General features: G+C 46.8%; 1 protein-coding gene and 2 non-coding genes across 5 annotated transcripts; 1 reads left to right on the top strand and 2 right to left on the bottom strand.

Moving 5' to 3' along the window:
- Nucleotides 1–1,210: 1,210 nt before the first annotated feature.
- trnae-uuc (transfer RNA glutamic acid (anticodon UUC)) lies at nucleotides 1,211–1,282 on the bottom strand. Its single transcript has one exon. It is a non-coding gene; the product is annotated as a tRNA-Glu (tRNA).
- A 1,463-nt stretch (nucleotides 1,283–2,745) lies between these two features.
- Nucleotides 2,746–2,819, bottom strand: trnan-guu (transfer RNA asparagine (anticodon GUU)). Its single transcript has one exon. It is a non-coding gene; the product is annotated as a tRNA-Asn (tRNA).
- Nucleotides 2,820–13,795: 10,976 nt separating this feature from the next.
- On the top strand, nucleotides 13,796–18,873 carry LOC137348476 (zinc finger protein 271-like). Of its 3 annotated transcripts, none has more exons than XM_068013785.1 (3): nucleotides 13,796–13,833; nucleotides 16,227–16,309; nucleotides 17,316–18,873. In XM_068013785.1, exon 3 carries the CDS (start codon nucleotides 17,653–17,655, stop codon nucleotides 18,745–18,747), a length of 1,095 nt encoding a protein of 364 aa, XP_067869886.1. In that variant the 5' UTR covers nucleotides 13,796–13,833; nucleotides 16,227–16,309; nucleotides 17,316–17,652; the 3' UTR covers nucleotides 18,748–18,873. The 3 variants fall into 3 exon arrangements, with proteins under 3 accessions (XP_067869886.1, XP_067869888.1, XP_067869887.1); XM_068013787.1 differs by lacking the exon at nucleotides 13,796–13,833 and adding an exon at nucleotides 13,932–14,191; XM_068013786.1 differs by lacking the exon at nucleotides 13,796–13,833 and adding an exon at nucleotides 13,932–14,196.
- Nucleotides 18,874–21,393: the final 2,520 nt, after the last annotated feature.

Raw genomic sequence — 21,393 nt, 5'->3', positions numbered from 1 at the left:
CTGGTTCCTGGGTATCCCCGCCTCGCAGTGCTGGTTCCTGGGTATCCCTGCCCCGCAGTGCTAGTACCTGGGTATCCCCGCCTCGCAGTGCTGGTTCCTGGGTATCCCCGCCTCGCAGTGCTAGTACCTGGGTATCCCCGCCTCGCAGTGCTGGTTCCTGGGTATCCCCGCCTCGCAGTGCTGGTTCCTGGGTATCCCTGCCCCGCAGTGCTAGTACCTGGGTATCCCCGCCTCGCAGTGCTGGTTCCTGGGTATCCCCGCCTCGCAGTGCTAGTACCTGGGTATCCCCGCCTCGCAGTGCTAGTACCTGGGTATCCCCGCCCCGCAGTGCTGGTTCCTGGGTATCCCTGGCCCGCAGTGCTAGTTCCTGGGCATCCCTGCCCCGCAGTGCTGGTTCCTGGGTATCCCCGCCCCGCAGTGCTGGTTCCTGGGTATCCCTGCCCCGCAGTGCTGGTTCCTGGGTATCCCCGCCCCGCAGTGCTGGTTCCTGGGTATCCCTGCCCCGCAGTGCTAGTACCTGGGTATCCCCGCCTCGCAGTGCTAGTTCCTGGGTATCCCTGCCCCGCAGTGCTAGTTCCTATCTATCTCCGTTGAGCTCCTCTTGTCAGAGCTGAAATATATAGAATTTTTCCGTGAATCGCACATGCTGGAAACATCATTTAAAAACGTGCACTCGAAACGGCGTGAAATCCGCTTTCCAAACAAAACTCTCCCCATTCCCAGGATTAGAATGGTGTTTCCCGGAGGTGGAGGGCAGTCGGTTCCCATCCCAATGGATCCCAACGAGAGGGTTCTGATTCCGAAGATTCAGGGAAGGAAATTCGGAAGCTCCTTCAGGAGTTTAATGACTTTGTAATGGATATTTTCCCGTGTAACTTGTGTGGTCTGGAACGGTGAAATGTTTGTTCGAGTGAGTGCAGAGGATTCAGTACTTCACCTTCTTCCTCAAGGCATTCTCTGACCTGAGACTGAGAGGTAAGATGTTTATGGAGTGCAGCTGATAATAGCTTTGCCTGACACGAGAAAGGTCCCTGGTTACTTGAGACACTTTTCCTGCAGTGTGTAACAGGATGTTGTTTTACTAATATAAAATGAGACACAAGAAATACTCAGCACCTCTGGCAGCCTTTGTGGAGAGAGCGTTGCTGTCCGACCGATGATGAAAGAACTGCCCTTCATCAAAACTGTTATGCTACTCTTTAAAACCGACTTCCTTGACCGGGAATCGAACCCGGGCCGCAGCGGTGAAAGCGCCGAATCCTAACCACTAGACCACCAAGGAACGGTGCAAATCTTCCAGCCACTGTAGATATAATTCAAAACATCGGTGTTTTATTGGGGTTTTCATTATTGTGTCATTTAACACCCTCTCTCTGCACTAACGCTTTGTCTTTCAGTACACCATTAACACTCTTTGTTTTTGCACCATGACCTCCTTGTCAATTATTCTCTATGACCCTCTGTCCTATCAGCACCTTCTGTTTCCCTCCACCACTTTATTTGCTTAAAATCTACTGCATTTCTAACCTTTGCCAATTCTGATGAAAGGTCACTGACCTGAAATGTTAACTTTGTTTCTCTCTCTCCACAGAAGCTGCCAGACCTGCTGAGTATTTCCAGCACTTTTTGGTTTTATTGCATCGATGTTAATTTTGATATAACTTTGACTTTTTGTGCTGGATGTAAATCTATTTCATAACTCTGCTGCTTACAGATCTGTTTACGTGTTTGTGTTCTTCGTTCACTTTTTCGGCTCAATCTGTCTTCATCGAAAACTACTTTCTGCCTATTTATTTCTCGCTTACTTTTCATTTGCATTTAAATAAATTTATACACAACATAGATACACACCAACACATTGAGAAATAGCACACAAAAACACACACATCTATTCAGCACCAGCTCACTCAGACACCCACAATGCATTTATAAGCATGACAGTATCAATCATTAATATTTATATGTTTCGAATCTGATGTATATTATAAAATTTAAAGTAAATTTACAACTGACACACATACAAAGCATTGCACTCAGAACATAAACACACTTTATATAGAAACATGACAGCCACACACACTCACAGTTTATGTTATCACACGGTCCTGTTTGAAGTTCTGCGAAAAGTCGACACACCAAAAGTTGAATAGTTTTTCACGGGCTGCCCGTCCTGTTATGTATTGGGAGCAGTTTCCTACTTTCATAGCGGTGATTCTGAGTGATGATTCTGGGACTCGGGTGTGTGGAATTGGATTTGAAAGTTAAAGGAAATTCACTGCTCAGTGTTCAGCTCTCAGTGACAATTCCACAGGCACTTTCATCACCTGTTAGCAGCGACACTGGAACAAATACAGGCAGGGTCTCTGAGTTTACATCAACAGAGATGAAGTTATTTGATTCGCGTGAAGCGTCATTGAAAGGTTTTACCATGTTCAGAATTGTTTACCCGAATGCCAGTTTTGCATTAGCCCCATATTGTGCCCCATATAGAATCGATTTTCATTCCTTTGTTTGAAGCCCATGACATAATGTAAGTCCATTGGGTTAGATGTAGGTACACGGTACGCTTATTTGCTGTTTTCCTCATTTTATTTGAAATTTACTTCGATGAAACTTCAAGCGAGAACTTAATGCAGAGCTGATAATGCTTGAGGAACAATTCTTGCATGAAAGCACACACTGACAGCCCAGAACTGTGTGACAATGAATGCTGAAGGGGGAGGAAAAAGTATCAGCTGAAGATGCCGTCCCTGGGTGGGCTCGAACCACCAACCTTTCGGTTAACAGCCGAACGCGCTAGCCGATTGCGCCACAGAGACCGCCAGACACTAGTCCTGCAAGACGCTTTAAACTCGTGTGCTAGTGAATTAAAGTTTCAGGCAACGTGATCTGTCTAATCCTGGCAGGTATCAGCTTTTCCAGACAGACTCTGCGGGATGATCTCTGGGTTTGTACTGCCATCTGGTGGAATAAATCAGAATTTCTCCCCTGCAATTTTACCTTAACCGGAGAACTGTTGTTTACGAATTTCTTTTGTAAGACATTCAGAAGGGGACAACACCAAAACGAGCGTGGTAATTAAATCATTGTATTCAGTGCAAAAGAAAGCGCAATTAACAACGTCAGATTGCTAATACAAATCTTGACAATAAGACAACAGATAAAATCTAACTGACATGGACCCGTTCCCACTTGGAGCATCGTTGATCCAGACAGAATCCAACAGGAGGGAGATTGTTAAAGGTGTGTGTGAGGACAAAGTGTGATACAGGAACCCTCACTCAGCCTCTGCACTGAACAACTTCTGCTCGGTAAGTTCAATCTCCGTTTTAACTCTTCTTTCTCTCACTCTCCTCTAAACTCGCGGCCATCCTCTCCTCCTCCCTACATCTCTCCCCTGACATAGAATCTCTCCGAGCCATATTTCTACCCTATCCCAGACCTTAAACAAAAGCAGAAGGTGCTGGAAATACTCAGCAGGTCAGGCAGCATCTGTGGAGAACAAAGCAGAGTTAACGTTTCAGGTCAGTGACCTTTCATCAATTCTGAAGGCCACCCACCAGAAACCTTTACTCTGTTTCCCTCTCTAGATTTGTTGCTAGACTTCCTGAGGATTTCAGAGGAACAGGAGCAGGAGTAGGCCACTCGGCCCCTCGAGTCGTATCCGCCATTCAATAAGTTTATGGTTGAACTGATTTCCAGCATTTTCTGTTTTCATTTCAGATTCCCAGTATCCCAGTGTTTTGGCTCTTGCAGTCAAATGGTTGAAGGGTTATCTCCGGGCAGCTACTATTACACTCGGCTCCCCTGGGAAAGAGGCTTCATTCAGGAGACTGCCACATGGCAGAAGGTCCATCATCCCTCCCGGATACAGACAGATTCAGCTTGGACTCTCCCATACCTGGGGGACAGATTCTGAGACAAAGAAAGCTGCTACCTGGTAGGTGACTCACTCTGAGCTGGATGGAGCGTGGTTTGAGTGACAAGCCTTATGCAATATCAGGACTGGTCAGAGCCATTGGTCCCTCCTCTGCTCCTGGAATGGACCGATACAGTCAGGGTGGTGGGGTCGATGGTTTTAAACTCTATCTCGTTCATTAGGTATTTTAAATGTGTTGTGGGACTGTGTGAGTTTGTGTGTGTCTCTGAACCGTGTTGTGGGACTGTGTGAGTTTGTTTATGTGTGCCTGAACAGTTTTGTTGGATGTGTGAGTTTGTGTGTGTTTCTGAACCTTGTTGTGGGACTGTGTGAGTTTGTGTGTGTGTTTCTGAACCGGGTGGTGAGACTGTGTGAGTTTGTGTGTGTGTCTCTGAACCGAGTTGTGGGATTGTGTGAGTTTCTGTGTGTGTCTCTGAACCGTGTTGTGGGACTGTGTGAGTTTCTGTGTGTGTCTCTGAACCGTGTTGTGGGACTGTGTGAGTTTCTGTGTGTTTCTCCGAACCGTGTTGTGGGACTGTGTGAGTTTCTGTGTGTGTCTCCGAACCGTGTTGTGGGACTGTGTGAGTTTGTGTGTGTCTCCGAACCGTGTTGTGGGATTGTGTGAGTTTCTGTGTGTGTCTCTGAACCGTGTTGTGGGACTGTGTGAGTTTCTGTGTGTGTCTCTGAGCCGTGTTGTGGGACTGTGTGAGTTTCTGTGTGTCTCTCTGAGCCGTGTTGTGGGATTGTGTGAGTTTATGTGTGTGTCTCTGAACCGGGTTGTGGGACTGTGTGAGTTTGTGTGTGTGTCTCTGAACCGTGTTGTGGTACTGTGTGAGTTTCTGTGTGTGTCTCTGAACCGTGTTGTGGGACTGTGTGAGTTTCTGTGTGTGTCTCTGAGCCGTGTTGTGGGACTGTGTGAGTTTGTGTGTGTGCCTCTGAACCGTGTTGTGGGACTGTGTGAGTTTCTGTGTGTGTCTCTGAGCCGTGTTGTGGGACTGTGTGAGTTTGTGTCTGTGTCTCTGAGCCGTGTTGTGGGACTGTGTGAGTTTGTGTGTGTGCCTCTGAACCGTGTTGTGGGACTGTGTGAGTTTGTGTGTGTGTCTCTGAACCGTGTTGTGGGACTGTGTGAGTTTCTGTGTGTGTGTCTCTGAACTGTGTTGTGGGACTGTGTGAGTTTCTGTGTGTGTTTCTGAACCGGGTGGTGAAACTGTGAGTTTGTGTGTGTCTCCGAACCGTGTTGTGGGATTGTGTGAGTTTATGTGTGTGTCTCTGAACCGTGTTGTGGGACTGTGTGAGTTTGTGTGTGTGTCTCTGAGCCGTGTTGTGGGACTGTGTGAGTTTGTGTGTGTGCCTCTGAACTGTGTCGTGGGACTGTGTGAGTTTGTGTGTGTGTCTGAACCGTGCTGTGGGACTGTGTGAGTTTCTGTGTGTGTGTCTCTGAACTGTGTTGTGGGACTGTGTGAGTTTCTGTGTGTGTCTCTGAGCCGTGTTGTGGGACTGTGTGAGTTTGTGTGTGTGCTTCTGAACCGGGTGGTGAGACTGTGTGAGTTTGTGTGTGTCTCCGAACCGTGTTGTGGGACTGTGTGAGTTTGTGTGTGTCTCCGAACCGTGTTGTGGGACTGTGTGAGTTTGTGTGTGTGTCTCTGAACCGTGTTGTGGGACTGTGTGAGTTTCTGTGTGTGTCTCTGAGCCGTGTTGTGGGACTGTGTGACTTTCTGTGTGTGTTTCTGAACCGTGTTGTGGGACTGTGTGAGTTTCTGTGTGTGTCTCTGAGCCCTACACTGTGAACAGTCCTCACCTCCAACCGCACCACCCCCACCCCCGTATAATTAACCTCCTCATTTCACTTGGTGCAATAGTGTTAACTGAGTGGTTGTGAACCTGCCGCCTATTTCACATCTCTCCCCTGTTTTTATATCAACGCGAGTAAAACTCGGGAGAGATGGAAAGCAGGATCCCGGGTCATTATCACCTGTACAACACCGAGTCCAAATCTCCCCAGTGTGAGGCACTGAGACAGGAACCAGAGGCCCAGGGAGAAGGACAGATCTGAGTGAGAGAGAAATAAACAGAGAGGGAGGGAGGAACCAGTGATAGGAACTGAGAGCAGAAGGCAGAGATATTGACAGAGATGGAGAGAGATTAAGAATTTGTAAAAAAATATACAGAGGCAGAGATATAAAGGATGTCGAGAGATTGAGATACAGAGATATAAAGAAAGATGTGGAGAGGCTGAGATATGAACAGCAGGGAGGTGCAGAGTTAAAGTTACAGGAAGAGATGGAGAGGGTGAAATATACAGGTTACATTGGGTGCTGTGGAGCAGCGGTTCTCAATCTTTGTGTTTCTGAGGGTCCCCTCCTCCTCCGCCTTGTAAAAATATCTCAAAACCCCTAAAACATTTTCTGTAGTTAAGAATAAGTGACACAGAGAAACATATCTTTATTATTCCCTTCGGGAGGAAGCTATTGTCCAAGGATTCCTCTTGCCAAAACCTCTCTGCATCGACATATTGTAACTTCAAACATCTCCTGGAGAGAGAGAAATGAAACATTGCTAAAAACAAAGCAAAGATTTTTAAAATGAAGACACAGCAATCTCAGCACCATTTACACATCAAGAAATGCTGGAACCACTCAGCAAGTCTGGCAGCATCTTCGGAACAGAAGAAGGGTCACTGACCCGAAAACGTTAACTCTGCTTCTCTTTCCACAGATGCTGCCAGACCTGCTGAGTGGTTCCAGCATTTCTTGGGTTTTTTTTCCGGATTTCCAGCATCCGCAGTATTTTGCTTTTACCATTTACACATCCCCCGCTTTAAAGAGGGAACAGATTTAAAATGCGAGAGGAGCTATTAGGTGCTGAGATCTTGCCCATTGTCATGTTAATCCAGGTACCATGGCTGCTTTGACCAGAGACATTCCAGGGAGCTGCTTTTTGATGATCTGTGAACTTATCTCTACAAGGTCATTGTTGAGAACATTTGCTGCATCTTTCAGCTGATCAACAGGGGGACAGTGACATGACCAGGCCCCAGTCTGTCCAGAAGCTGCTCAACTCTCTTTAAAACTGCCATTAAGGTGCTAATTCCTTATCATTGTCCCAGGATTGATCATTACAAATCAGACCATTGGGAAGGGTGTGAGAAGTGGATGCTACCCTACATAAACAGGGAGCTGGGCGGTCACTAAACACTGGAGACCCCCAGTGTCTCTCTCTGTTTAACCTGTCATTTCAATCTGTTTCTCTCCCTCTATTTCTCTCTGTATCTCACCGTCTGTTTATCGCTCATTGTAAAAACAAACACTGGTGATTCCCTGTCCCTCTTCTGTTCACTGCCCCGTAACAACTCAGCCCAGGATTGCTGTTTTGTACATTCAATGTTACAATAGGAAGAAGCTGTTGATTCCTTTAGGAGACCTTTTAAAATCACCGTTCCAGGATTTATTTTTGCAACTCAGACTGTCTGGAAGGGTATGACTGAGGAGATTTACTCCACAGGCTGGGAGCTGGGCAACGACAACACGCTGGAGACCCCAAATCCTCTGTCTCTTCTTCTCCCGCCTCTCTGTTTTGCTCTTCCACTGTTACTCTCACACTTTCCATTCTCTCTCACTCTCTCTCTCTCTGCTGTTTCTCATTCAGAAAGATGGAAAGGCACAGAGAGAGAGAGAGAAATCCACCATCAGAATCTCAGTGAAATGAGCTGGCTAATAAGATGGCTAATGTGTCGTTTCAACCGCACATTCTCAAAATCACAAGCTCAGGATGTGAGATTCACGAACAATTTCAACATGTTCCAGCTCTGACGAAAGAAGCTGGACAGGTTTACACAGGAACTAGCACTGTGGAGCAGTGATACCCAGGAACTAGCACTGTGGAGCAGTGATACCCAGGAACTAGCACTGCGGGGCAGTGATACCCAGGAACTAGCACTGCGGGGCAGTGATACCCAGGAACTAGCACTGTGGAGCAGTGATACCCAGGAACTAGCACTGTGGAGCAGTGATACCCAGGAACTAGCACTGCTGGGCAGTGATACCCAGGAACTAGCACTGTGGAGCAGTGATACCCAGGAACTAGCACTGTGGAGCAGTGATACCCAGGTACTAGCACTGTGGAGCAGTGATACCCAGGTACTAGCACTGTGGAGCAGTGATACCCAGGAACTAGCACTGTGGAGCAGTGATACCCAGGAACTAGCACTGTGGAGCAGTGATACCCAGGAACTAGCACTGTGGAGCAGTGATACCCAGGAACTAGCACTGTGGAGCAGTGATACCCAGGAACTAGCACTGTGGAGCAGTGATACCCAGGAACTAGCACTGCGGGGCAGTGATACCCAGGAACTAGCACTGTGGAGCAGTGATACCCAGGAACTAGCACTGCGGGGCAGTGATACCCAGGAACTAGCACTGCGGGGCAGTGATACCCAGGAACTAGCACTGCGGGGCAGTGATACCCAGGAACTAGCACTGCGGAGCAGTGATACCCAGGAACTAGCACTGCGGGGCAGTGATACCCAGGAACTAGCACTGCGGGGCAGTGATACCCAGGAACTAGCACTGCGGGGCAGTGATACCCAGGAACTAGCACTGTGGAGCAGTGATACCCAGGAACTAGCACTGCGGGGCAGTGATACCCAGGAACTAGCACTGTGGAGCAGTGATACCCAGGAACTAGCACTGCGGGGCAGTGATACCCAGGAACTAGCACTGTGGAGCAGTGATACCCAGGAACTAGCACTGCGGGGCAGTGATACCCAGGAACTAGCACTGTGGAGCAGTGATACCCAGGAACTAGCACTGCGGGGCAGTGATACCCAGGAACTAGCACTGCGGGGCAGTGATACCCAGGAACTAGCACTGCGGGACAGGTATACCCAGGAACTAGCACTGCGGGGCAGTGATACCCAGGAACTAGCACTGTGGAGCAGTGATACCCAGGAACTAGCACTGCGGGGCAGTGATACCCAGGAACTAGCACTGCGGGACAGGTATACCCAGGAACTAGCACTGCAGGACAGGTATCCACAGTGTTACAGCCACGTGGTGAGGGGTGTGGATGGTTTCCACTGTTTCACTCCCTGCTGACCGGAGCAAGTGTTTTTATTATTAGGGTTTTAACCCCTTTGTGTTTTATTTGACAAATAAACAGACAACGACTGGTTTTCTTGTAAGTTTAAAAACTGAAGATTAATTATTTGTTTCACCACATGCCTTATCCCAATGGCACCCACTCACACATTCACACACACACAGACACAAGAAGAGTCAGATAGAGAGGAAAAGGAGGAAGTGATTTGAAGTGGGGTCGGGTTTCGGGGTTCACGATAAACCTGTTGAACTTTCCCAGAGATCAATTTCTCTTCACTTGCAGGCCTGGGGTGTTTGTAAATTTCTCTGTTGGTTGAAAGTTCAGTTTGAAGACAGGGGATCACTTCCAATTCTCTGCTGCACATATTGAAATGTAGAACTCACAGCAGGGCGGCTACCATTTTGGCTTGCTGGATTTTCTTCCAGCTCTCAGCTGGACAAACTTTGGTGATGCTTTTTCCTGGGTCTCTCTCTCTCTCTCTCTCTCCAGATACCTACTGTTTAATCTCAAAGTGTCTCACATCTTGCTTCTGTTGGGAGACACAGATCTCCCTCCCTGTGGTGACTGACAATGGCCCAGGATGTGGCTACTTCATAACTTCTTTGTTTCAGAAGAACCCATTCAATTCAATACCGTGTCTTGATAGGTTCAGGATGGGTGTAATAGACACCTCTTAGCTATGGAATGTATCCTTCTGGCCTTGCCAGAAAGTAAACAGTTTGAATATACAAAGGCTGATTCAAGGCAAAAGCGTTGTTATTGGAGCAAATAAAGAAAGAAAAGATGGGAGACCTGTTCTGGATCAATCTTTTGTATCGGCTCTTGTTGGGAATGTGTTGCTTCTCTGGTCAGTTAACTCACTTCTGCCCCACACTGGAAATCTCAATCCTTCTCTTCCGTTGTCTTTTTGAAATATTTCATTGATCAAACCAACACAGATCACACAGGAACAAAACTCTTCAATTTGATGTGAATAACGTTCAGGAGGAGTTCCCTAATTTCTTCCCCTAATCTAATCAACGAGATCATTCTCATGGGGATCACTTTCGATGTGATCCCGCCGCTATCGGCCCCCCAGGAAGTGGCCGTTCTAATTCTGTGACTCTGAGCAGTTTTGTTGGGACAGGGGTTTGAGTGGAAACTCACAGTTTTAAGGTATCATCATTCATTGTACATTAGGCTGCACCTAAAAACCTGTCTCTCACACTTGCAGTGAGGCGGAGGGCAAGTTTCACTGGTAAACTTGCAACTGTGGTATTAACAAAAGCCTGCGGGAGAAAGATTCATTTTCAATGCAGGGAGAGTGCCGTTGGAATGGAGAGCCGGATTTACCCATAAAATGACAAAGTTTAAAGTTCAATTCGCCCAACGTGGGACTCGAATCTACTACCCTAAGATTAAGGATCTCATGCTCAACCAACCGAACTAGTCAGGCCTGAAAAACATACCTTATATCATACCTTATCTCAGTTTGATCTGGATTCCAAGGTGGAGAAGGAAATCGACTGACAAAAGCCTGAGGGTGTGATACATTCCACTCAATCATCAATAACATCATTCACATTTTCCACTTCTTAGCTGCACCTCCTTCCAAACATTGCCATCCATTTTACTCAGGATTTCTTCCTGGTTTTAATATTTACCTACATTGTGGTCCTCATCCTGAAATGAGATTCTCTTCAATATCCAACACAAACTGAATTGCAAACCTGATGGACAAACAATGAAAAAAAAATCACTCAGTAACACAAATCCCATGGTGCTCATTTTCAGAAGCACAACAGTCAGCTTCGAAATAAATTGAAAGAATTTTACGCTGAAACATTTTGGAAAGTATTTTACTTGTATTTGCGCCTTTCGTTGCTCCAGTTATGGAGCATTCTGGCGCCTAAATCCTCTTCATGGCTCTTCTTCCTCCATTTCATAAGAAATGAGGGGCTTTGATATTGACCAAACCTACAGCTCCATTTCTATAACTCCCTGGCAATTTTTCCTCTTCCTCTACTATGAAGACGGATACAAAATTATTATTTAGCATGTCTGCCATTTGATTAGTTTCCGTCACAATATCACATGTGTCTGTCTTTAAGGATCCACATTACTCTTAGCTACTCTGTGAGACTGAATGTTAATCTACATGAATTTCTGTTGCATATTAGCAGACATGCTATTATGTCTGCCGAGTGACAGTCAAAAATGTAATAATATTTTTCTGCTGTGCGAGCCGTTAACTTTGACCCCTTCTCGTTTTGCAGACAGTATTTTAAGTGTTTGGTTGAAAAAATTTGCTTAGGACACCAAGAATCTGCTGCAGCCGTTGTTAAATTTAAAAGGATTTTAGCCCCTTTCACATGAGAAGAAATGTTCATGAGGAACAAGTTCCCAGAAACTGTTTCCTCCGGAGTTTCTCCATTGAAGCCCTAAGGAAGTTTCACTCGCTTGGATATTTTGTCAATGCTGCTCAGAGGTTTCGTGTCCAGGATTCAATCTGCCTGTGTTTCCCTCAGCCTGTGCTCAGTGTACGAGGTGGTCTGTCCCACGTTGTAGTATCTTGCATCCCAGGGATGGGCAGTAACCTTCTGATTCAGGAGAATGGTTCTAGGGATGAGGAATTTCAGCCAAGAAGATAGATTAGAGAAGTTAGGATTGATTTCCTTGGAGTAGAGAAGGCTGAGAGGTGATTTGATAGAGGTATTCAAAATCATGAGGGGTCTGGACAGAGTAGACAGAGAAACTGTTCCCACTCATGAAAGGATCGAGAATGAGAGGGCACAGATTTAAAATATTTGGTAGGAGAAGCCAAAGTGACATGAAGAAAAACTTTTTCATGCAGCGAGAGTTTCAGGTCTGGAATGTGCTGCCTGAGAACGTAGTGGAGGCAGGTTCAATTGAAGCATTCGAAAGGGAATTAGGTGTTCTCGTCAGTTTAAAAACTTAATATTAATTACAGGGGTGAGACAGTTTTGCAAACAGAAAGGCATTAAAATTGATCTTACTATTAATCAAAACAACAACAAATGTGCATTTTTGTGAAGAACCTTTAAATGAGAAGATTAATTTATTGACTTACTTTCTTGTCACTATGTTCAACACTGATTTAGTGAGATGTCTGGAACGTTGTTGCTTGCACAAGTAGTCAGTGTATTCCGGAAAGATATCCATCTGTCAGGAGTGATCTTGATCATGCTCTCTCTGCCTCTCTTCTCTCTCGCATTCTCTCTGTCCCTCTCTTTTCCTGTGTTTCCCCCTCTCTGTGTTGTCCTCCCCACCCCCACCGTGTTACCCCCCCCCCCCCCACACTCTGTGTTGTTACACCAGTCTCTGTGTCGTCCTCACTCTCTGTGTCCTCCCCCTCTCTCTGTTCCCCCTCTTTCTCTCTCTCTGTCCCCTTTCTCTCTCTGTTCCTCCTCTCTATGTATTCGCCTCTTCCTGTCCCCCCTCTCTATCTGTCCGCCTCTCTCTCCCTGTTCTCCCCCTCTCTCTCTCTGTTCCCTCTCTCTCTCTCTCTCTCTCTGCCCCTCTCTTTCTCTGCCCCTCTCTCTCTGCCCCCTCTCTCTCTGACAATTGCAGGGAGCGGGAATGCTCCGCACAGCAGCTTTGTGGTTGGTCAATAACTGTTTCGAAAAATTGCAAGTCAGTTGCACAGCTCACAGGTGCTGACATCGGGGACAGTGGTTTCCCAACTTCCGACAAATTCAGGGTTTCCGGCAGAATCTGACTTTTCTTTAAAAAGCCCGCCGGAAAATCCCGAAACTGACTGACGTTGGGAAACCGCTAATCCTGCTCCAAGCACCTGTCAGATGTGAAACTGACAGCGCAATACTTTTAAAAAGCCAGTCTGACTGGGGCGGCACAGTGGTTAGCACCGCAGCCTCACAGCTCCAGAGACCCCGGTTCGATCCTGGGTACTGCCTGTGCGGAGTTTGAAAGTTCTCCCTGTGACCGTGTGGGTTTTCGCCGGGTGCTCCGGTTTCCTCCCACAGCCAAAGACTTGCAGGTGATAAGTAAATTGGCTGTTGTAAATTGCCCTTAGTGTAGGTAGGTGGTAAGGAATATGGGATTACTATAGGGTTAGTATAAATGGGTGGTTGTTGGTCGGCACAGACTCGGTGGGCTGAAGGGCCTGTTTCAGTGCTGTATCTCTAAATAAAATAAATAAAGAAGACAATGGAAAATTTCCCTACGAAGTACATCTGTGGACTGGATGGAAACCATTGGCAGGCTGGATCCTGGCCCACAGGCCATATATTGGACAACCCTGGTGCAGAGACAGCTTTAGTCTGTATCTAACCCGTGCTGTAACTGCCCTGAGCGTGTTGACAGCACAGTGTGGAGGGAGATTTACTCTGTATCGAATCCATGTTGTACCTGTCTTGGGAGCGTTTTCCACATTAGAAGAGTTGTTTTTAACACGGACTGGGGGAACATTTTCAAAATTTCCAATTAGCTGATGCACGATCCGCATATTCTCCCACTGGAGAACTGCTGTTTAAATGTTCTGTGTGGGAAGAAATTAACCCCAATTGCTGAGACACCATTGAAGTGAGCTGTGAACTTCAGAGACTGGAGCATAGCAGAGGGCCCTCTAACTTGGGTTTCTGTGTGAATTTTTCAAAATGTCATCTCAGTAGGATCGCGGAGAAATCTTTTCCAAGCACCATGGAGGATCTATTACCCAGCATTCTCCGCGGAAGTGAATGTGCCCTATTCGCTTCGCAGGAGATCAGAACGCAGACGCAGTGCTAGAGTGAATCTGGAGCATGCGCAGTGTCACTTTGATCAGAGCTGTGCGAGTGCTGGAGCTGTTTTTGTATCTGGTGAGAGTCGTCGGGGTGCAGGGGAGGAATGAAGCCGGCGGGTGGGCGGGGAGGCTTCAGAAACACCTGGTGTCGGCCGCAAGCCCCGGATAAGAACCTCCAGATTTTTCTCTTCTTTAAGAACCTCGAAGTCCCGCCTTTGCAGCTCTGGGGCTTTTTCCAGAAACAGACCCAGCTAAACGGCCGCCATCTTAGCTGAGCGGGGAGCAGAGCGCATGCGCGGCGATCTTGGTGACGACAGGAATAAGGAAAATCACCAGGCTTTTTATACAGATATAAAGAGCAAGAGGGTAACCAGGGAAAGGGTTGGTCCACTCAAGGACAGAGAAGGGAATCTGTGTGGAGCCAGAAGAAATGGGTGAGGTACTAAATAAGTACTTTGCATCAGTATTCACCAAAGAGAACGACTTGGTGGATGATGAGTCTAGGGAAGGGAGTGCAGATAGTCTCAGTCATCTCATTATCAAAAAGGAGGAGGTGCTGGGTGTCTTGCAAAGAATTAAGGTAGATAAGTCCCCAGGGCCTGATGAGATCTACCCCAGAATACTGAGGGAGGCAAGGGAAGAAATTGCTGGGGCTTTGACAGAAATCTTTGTATCCTCATTGGCTACAGGTGAGGTCCCAGAGGACTGGAGAATAGCCAATGTTGTTCCTTTGTTTAAGAAGGGTAGCAAGGATAATCCAGGAAATCATAGGCCGGTGAGCCTTACGTCAGTGGTAGGGAAATGATTAGAGAGGATTCTTCGGGACAGGATTTACTCCCATTTGGAAACAAAGGAACTTATTAGTGAGAGGCAGCATGGTTTTGTTAAGGGGAGGTCGTGTCTCACTAATTTGATTGAGTTTTTTGAGGAAGTGACAAAGATAATTGATGAAGGAAGGGCAGTGGATGTTATCTATATGCACTTCAGAAAGGCCTTTGACAATGTCCCTCATGGCAGACTGGTACAAAAGGTGAAGTCACACGGGATCAGAGGTAAGCTGGATACAGAACTAGCTCGGTCATAGAAGACAGAGGGTAGCAGTGGAAGGATGCTTTTCTGAATGGAGGGATGTGACTAGTGGTGTTCCGCAGGGATCAGTGCTGGGATCTTTGATCTTTGTAGTATATATAAATGATTTGGAGGAAAATGTAGCTGGTCTGATTAGTAAGTTTGCGGACGACACAAAGGTTGGTGGAGTTGCGGACAGTGATGAGGATTGTCACAGGATACAGCAGGATATAGATCGGTTGGAGACTTGGGCGGAGAAATGGCAGATGGAGTTTAATCCGGACAAATGTGAGGTAATGCATTTTGGAAGGTCTAATGCAGGTGGGAAGTATACAGTAAATGGCAGAACCCTTAGGAGTATTGACAGGCAGAGAGATCTGGGCGTACAGGTCCACAGGTCACTGAAAGTGGCAACGCAGGTGGATAAGGTAGTCAAGAAGGCATACGGCATGCTTGCCTTCATTGGTCGGGGCATGGAGTATAAAAATTGGCAGTCATGCTGCAGCTGTACAGAACTTTAGTTTGGCCACACTTAGAATATTGCGTGCAATTCTGGTCACCACACTACCAGAAGGACGTGGAGGCTTTGGAGAGGGTACAGAAGAGGTTTACCAGGATGTTGCCTGGTCTAGAGGGCATTAGCTATGAGGAGAGGTTGGATAAACTCGGATTGTTTTCACTGGAACGACGGAGGTGGAGGGGCGACATGATAGAGGTTTACAAAGTTATAAGCGGCATGGACAGAGTGGATAGTCAGAAGCTTTTTCCCAGGGTGGAAGAATCAGTTACTAGGGGACACAGGTTTAAGGTGAGAGGGGCAAAGTTTAGAGGGGATGTACGAGGCAAGTTCTTTACACAGAGGGTGGTGAGTACCTGGAACGTGCTGCCGGGGGAGGTGGTGGAAGCAGATACGATAGCGACGTTTAAGAGGCATCTTGACAAATACATGAATAGGATGGGAATAGAGGGATATGGGCCCCGGAAGTGCAGAAGGTGTTAGTTTAGGCAGGCATCAAGATCGGCACAGGCTTGGAGGGCCGAATGGCCTGTTCCTGTGCTGTACTGTTCTTTGTTCTTTGACACAGAGAATGGGTGGAGCTTCAGGGTCCCAGTGACCAGGAGCGAAAATCATTGACTCATTGATTTGTTTCTCACTCTGCACACAGGGGCTGGAGAACTGAATCCAGCCAGAGTAGAGGGAGGGAGAAGGCTGGTAGTGGAGGAGAGATGGTGCAGATGGGTTTGGATTTCAGCCCAGGGAGAAGGGAGAGTGTGTGGGACAGGGATTTACAGCTTTGGGGGAGCAAGAGAGGAAAAAATCTTCCATGGAAACTAGAATTGTAAGTTCAGAATTTCTATTCTGTCCTGACAGTGATGAATTTTGTAAACTCCTTTTACAAGGTATAAGAAGTGGAGGATTTGCAGACAATGTTATTCTCACTCCGCACACAGGGAGTTTCTCACCGTCTGTCCTGAAGGTGCTGGTAAGTGCCGGCGTTACTGTTTACATCCCACAGAATGATCTGAAATTGTTGAATTCAGTGTTGAGCCTGGAAATCTGAAATGCCAAACTGAAAGATGAACTGCTGTTCCTGGAGCTTCTGTTGAGCTTCATTCGAACAGTGCAGGAGGCCGAGGGCAGAGTGGGAGTGGAACAGAGAATTCAGAGGACAGGTGACCAGAAGTTCAGGGCCATGCTTGCGAACTGAACGGAGGTATTCCACAAAGCGGTCACCTCATCTGCATTTGGTCTCCCCAATGTATAGGGGACCGCATCTTGAATATAGTATACTAAATTGAAAGATGTACAAGTAAAATTGCTGATGCTCCTTGAGAGAGTGTTCGGGGCCTTGGACAGTGAGAAGGGAGGAGTTAAAAGGGCAGGTGTTACATCTCCTGTGCTTGCATGGGAAGGGAAATGGGTGTTGGATGTGTTAGAGGTTTGCACCAGGGGGTCGTGGAGGGAACAGTCCAACCAGAATGCTGAAATGGGAGGGGAGGATGTGTTTGGTGGTGGCATCACACTGGAGGTGGGGGAAATGATGGCGGATGATGTGGAGGCTGGTGGGATGGAAGGTGAGGATAAGATCCACCCTATCGTGCTTCTGGGAGACGGGGAAGGGATAAGAGCAAAAGTGCGGGAAATGGAATGGAACAGGAAGAAGGCAGCTGGCGGGAATGGCTTTAACAAACTCTGGGGCATTGCAGGCTGCACCGAGTGCAGCCCCAGGTCCCCATATAAAACAGGGAACATTATCCGGTTTACAAATGCCTCAGAATAAGAAGCTACAGGTCCTTCGTTTGCACCCAAGCGGGGTGGCAGCTGTGCGGTTTCTCCCAGTAACGGGCCAGGTTAATCGCTGCCATCATTATAGGAGGCAATGTTCAGCAGGGCACATGCACTGCCATCCTGGGACAGGAAGCAGGAGAGAATGTTCTGACTTTCTATCCTGGACTGACAGTGATGGCTTTTGTAAACTCCTTTTACAGGGGATTAGAAGGGGAGGATTTAAAGACAAGAAACACAAACCCCAAGCAGCAAATCAAGATGACAGTCACACGATTCATCAGGACCTGAATATAAAATGTTTGTCTGTTCTTTCGGTGGGAAATGATTTCAAACATCAGTGTGACTGGAAAAGCACCGAGACACACACACCCGAGTGAGAGTGTTCCAGTGCACTGTGTGGGGAAGCACTTTAACCAGTTACACAGCCTGAAAATACATCACACCATTCACAACAGGGAGAAGCTGTACACTAGTCCTGTGTGTGGACAAGGCTTCAAGTGAACGTCCAACCTGGAGAGTCACAGGGACACCTGTACCATGGAGAAACCATGGAAATGTGGGGACTGTGGGAAGGGATTCAATTACCCGTCTGAGCTGGAAACTCATCGGCGCAGTCACACTGGGGAGAGGCCGTTCACCTGCTCCGTGTGTGGGAAGGGATTCACTCAGTCATCCCACCTTCTGACACACCAACTTGTTCACACAGATAAGAGACCTTTTAAATGTTCTGACTGTGAGAAGAGATTTAAAAGTAAAAATGAGCTGCTGAAACACCAACGTACTCACGCTGGGGAGAGGCCGTTCATCTGCTCCATTTGTGCAAAGGGATTCACTAATCCATCCACCCTGCTAACACACCAGCGAGTTCACACTGGGGAGAGACCGTTCACCTGCTCTGCTTGTGAGAAGGGATTCACTCGGTCATCCTCTCTGCTGAAACACCAGCGAGTTCACACTGGGGAGAGGCCGTTCACCTGCTCCCTGTGTACGAAAGGATTCACTCAGTCATCTGATCTGCTGACACACCAGCGAGTTCACACTGATGAGAGACCTTTTAAATGTTCTGACTGTGAGAAGAGCTTTAAAAGCAGAAATGAGCTGCTGAGACACCAACGCACTCACACTGGGGAGAGGCTGTTCACTTGTTCTTTGTGTGGGAAAGGATTCACCCAGTCGTCGAACCTGCTCAAACACCAACGCACTCACACTGGGGAGAGGCCATTCACCTGCTCTGACTGTGGAAAGGGATTCACTAATTTATTCAACCTGCTGAGACACCAGCGAGTCCACACTGGGGAGAGACCTTTCACCTGCTCCGTGTGTGGGAAAGGATTTACTCAGTCATCCTCTCTGCCAAAACACCAACGAGTTCACACTGGGGAGAGGCCGTTCACCTGCTCCGTGTGTGGGAAAGGATTCATTCAGTCATCTGATCTGTTGACACACCAACTTGTTCACAGTGATCAGAGAACTTTTAACTGTTCTGACTGTGAGAAGAGCTTTAAAAGTCGAAATGATCTCCTGAGACACCAACGCACTCACGCTGGGGAGAGACCGTTCACCTGCTCTGTTTGTGGGAAGGGATTCACTTGTTCATCCCATCTGCTGAGACACCAGCAACTTCACAAGTGACTTCAGGGGTTGGATTCTGCTGTTATTGCTGCTGTTAATCACATCCAGGACTGACCATGTCAATTCTGACAATTGGTGTTTGTTTCTGCTGATGTCAATAGCCCATATAACTAGGCTGGAGTTTAATATTCTGGATAAATGTCAAATAAATCAGTTTTAATTCCAATACACACTGTGTGGAGTATTTGTTTCCAGGAAAAGAGGAGACTAATTGAAATGCTGCTGTTGACTGTATCATTTTTGGACCTTTTCTCCTCTGTTAAAGAAGGACCTGTATTTTTGTAGCTCCTTTCATGAACATTAAGACGTCTAACCCGTGCTATACCTGCTCTGGGAGTGTTTGATGGGGACAGTGTAGAGGGAGCTTTACTCTGTATCTAACCTGTGCTGTGCCTGCTCTGGAAGTGTTTGATGGGTCAGTGTAGAGGGAGCTTTACTCTGTATTTAAGCTGTGCTGTACTTGCTCTGGGAGTGTTTGATGGGAACAGTGTAGAGGGAGCTTTACTCTGTATTTAAGCTGTGCTGTACCTGCTCTGGGAGTGTTTGATGGGACAGTGTAGAGGGAGCTTTACTCTGTATTTAAGCTGTGCTGTACCTGCTCTGGGAGTGTTTGATGGGACAGTGTAAAGGGAGCTTTACTCTGTATTTAAGCTGTGCTGTACTTGCTCTGGGAGTGTTTGATGGGTCAGTGTAGAGGGAACTTTACTCTGTATTTAAGCTGTGCTGTACCTGCTCTGGGAGTGTTTGATGGGGACAGTGTAGAGGGAGCTTTACTCTGTATTTAAGCTGTGCTGGACCTGCTCTGGGAGTGTTTGATGGGGACAGTGTAGAGGGAGCTTTACTCTGTATTTAAGCTGTGCTTCACTTGCTCTGGGAGTGTTTGATGGGTCAGTGTAGAGGGAACTTTACTCTGTATCTAACCTGTGCTGTACCTGCTCTGGGAGTGTTTGATGGGACAGTGTAGAGGGAGCTTTACTCTGTACCTAACCTGTGCTGTACCTGCTCTGGGAGTGTTTGATGGGACAGTGTAGAGGGTGCTTTACTCTGTAAATGAACCTGTGCTGTACCTGCTCTGGGAGTGTTTGATGGGACAGTGTAGAGGGAGCTTTACTCAGTATCTAACCTGTGCTGTACTTGCTCTGGGAGTGTTTGATGGGACAGTGTAGAGGGAGCTTTACTCTGTATCTAACCTGTGCTGTACCTGCTCTGGGAGTGTTTGATGGGACAGTGTAGAGGGAGCTTTACTCTGTAAATGAACCTGTGCTGTACCTGCTCTGGGAGTGTTTGATGGGTCAGTGTAGAGGGAACTTTACTCTGTATCTAACCCGTGCTGTACCTGCTCTGGGAGTGTTTGATGGGACAGTGTAGAGGGAGCTTTACTCTGTATCTAACCTGTGCTGTACCTGCTCTGGGAGTGTTTGATGGGACAGTGTAGAGGGAACTTTACTCTGTATTTAAGCTGTGCTGTGCTGTGCCTGCTCTGGGAGTGTTTGATGGGTCAATGTAGAGGGAACTTTACTTTGTATTTAAGCTGTGCTGTACCTGCTGTGGGAGTGTTTGATGGGACAGTGTAGAGGGAACTTTACTCTGTATCTAACCCGTGCTGTACCTGCTCTGGGAGTGTTTGATGGGACAGTGTAGAGGGAGCTTTACTCTGTATCTAACCTGTGCTGTACCTGCTCTGGGAGTGTTTGACGGGACAGTGTAGAGGGAGCTTTAATCTGTAGCTAACCTGTTTTTTTTCTTTTTTTTTAAGGTGGCTTTTATACCGCTTTTATTTTGTCGAGCCGGCCTTTATTCCTCAGACATTTTACATAAATAACTTTTGTTATGAAATTATTGTTTTTTTGGGGAAATCTGCGGTGTGTCTTTAAGTCAGCCAAGGGTCAGCACTGCTTTAAGAACAAGCAAGCCTCAGGAGTTAGAGAAGGTGCATTCTGATTGCTATTGGATATAACCGTACAGAATGGGAACCAACCAGCTTAAAATGTGCATCCTGGTTGCCTTGGATACAGCTACTCAGAGACTAAGATTAAATATACAATGTTGTGATTAATATTTGAAACTAGCTGAAAAACTGGTTTTTGACAGACACACAGAATGCCCTCCAGCATATACTGAAGGAAATAGGAGAGTTCTGCCTCTGTCTATTTAAACCCTATTTATTATACTCTCAGAAATTCTGAAAAGTCAAGCCAGATTTATTTCTTGAAAGAAAATAACCAATTACTTTAACTACTGAACTGTAATTGCCAAATTCATCGCTGGAGAAGAAGAGCAACACTTCAACTGTTGAACTAAATGACTGATTGTCAAACTGTTGAAGAACCTTTTTTTTTTCCCCCATCAGACGGCTGCTAGGACTTCAAGCAAACTTGGACAGTTCCACATTGGAAGATTCCACTTCGGCAGGAGCGTAAATCTGCAAGGACTTGTTTTTTTTTCTAATTTTGTTTATGTCTTAGTAGTGTTTAAGAATTTAGTTTTCTCTAATAAACAGTTAATTTGTTGATCTAAAGATACCTGGTTTGGTTCGCCTCATTCGGGGGTTAATAGATGGTTCAATTTGGCTGTGGTTTTCTTTAATTTGGAAAGTTTAAAGTGATATGTTAGGCAATCTGTGGAGGGACGGGGCTGAATTGACAG

The sequence above is a fragment of the Heterodontus francisci genome, chromosome 34 (genome assembly GCF_036365525.1).
Source record: "Heterodontus francisci isolate sHetFra1 chromosome 34, sHetFra1.hap1, whole genome shotgun sequence".
Taxonomy (NCBI): Eukaryota; Metazoa; Chordata; class Chondrichthyes; order Heterodontiformes; family Heterodontidae; genus Heterodontus; species Heterodontus francisci.
Note: the sequence above shows the minus strand (reverse complement) of the source record. Positions and strands in the feature narration are given on the sequence as shown.

Coding starts and splice junctions, on each gene's coding strand:
- LOC137348476 (XM_068013785.1), top strand. CDS start 17,653: ATGGAGAAACCATGGAAATGTGGGGACTGTGGGAAGGGATTCAATTAC.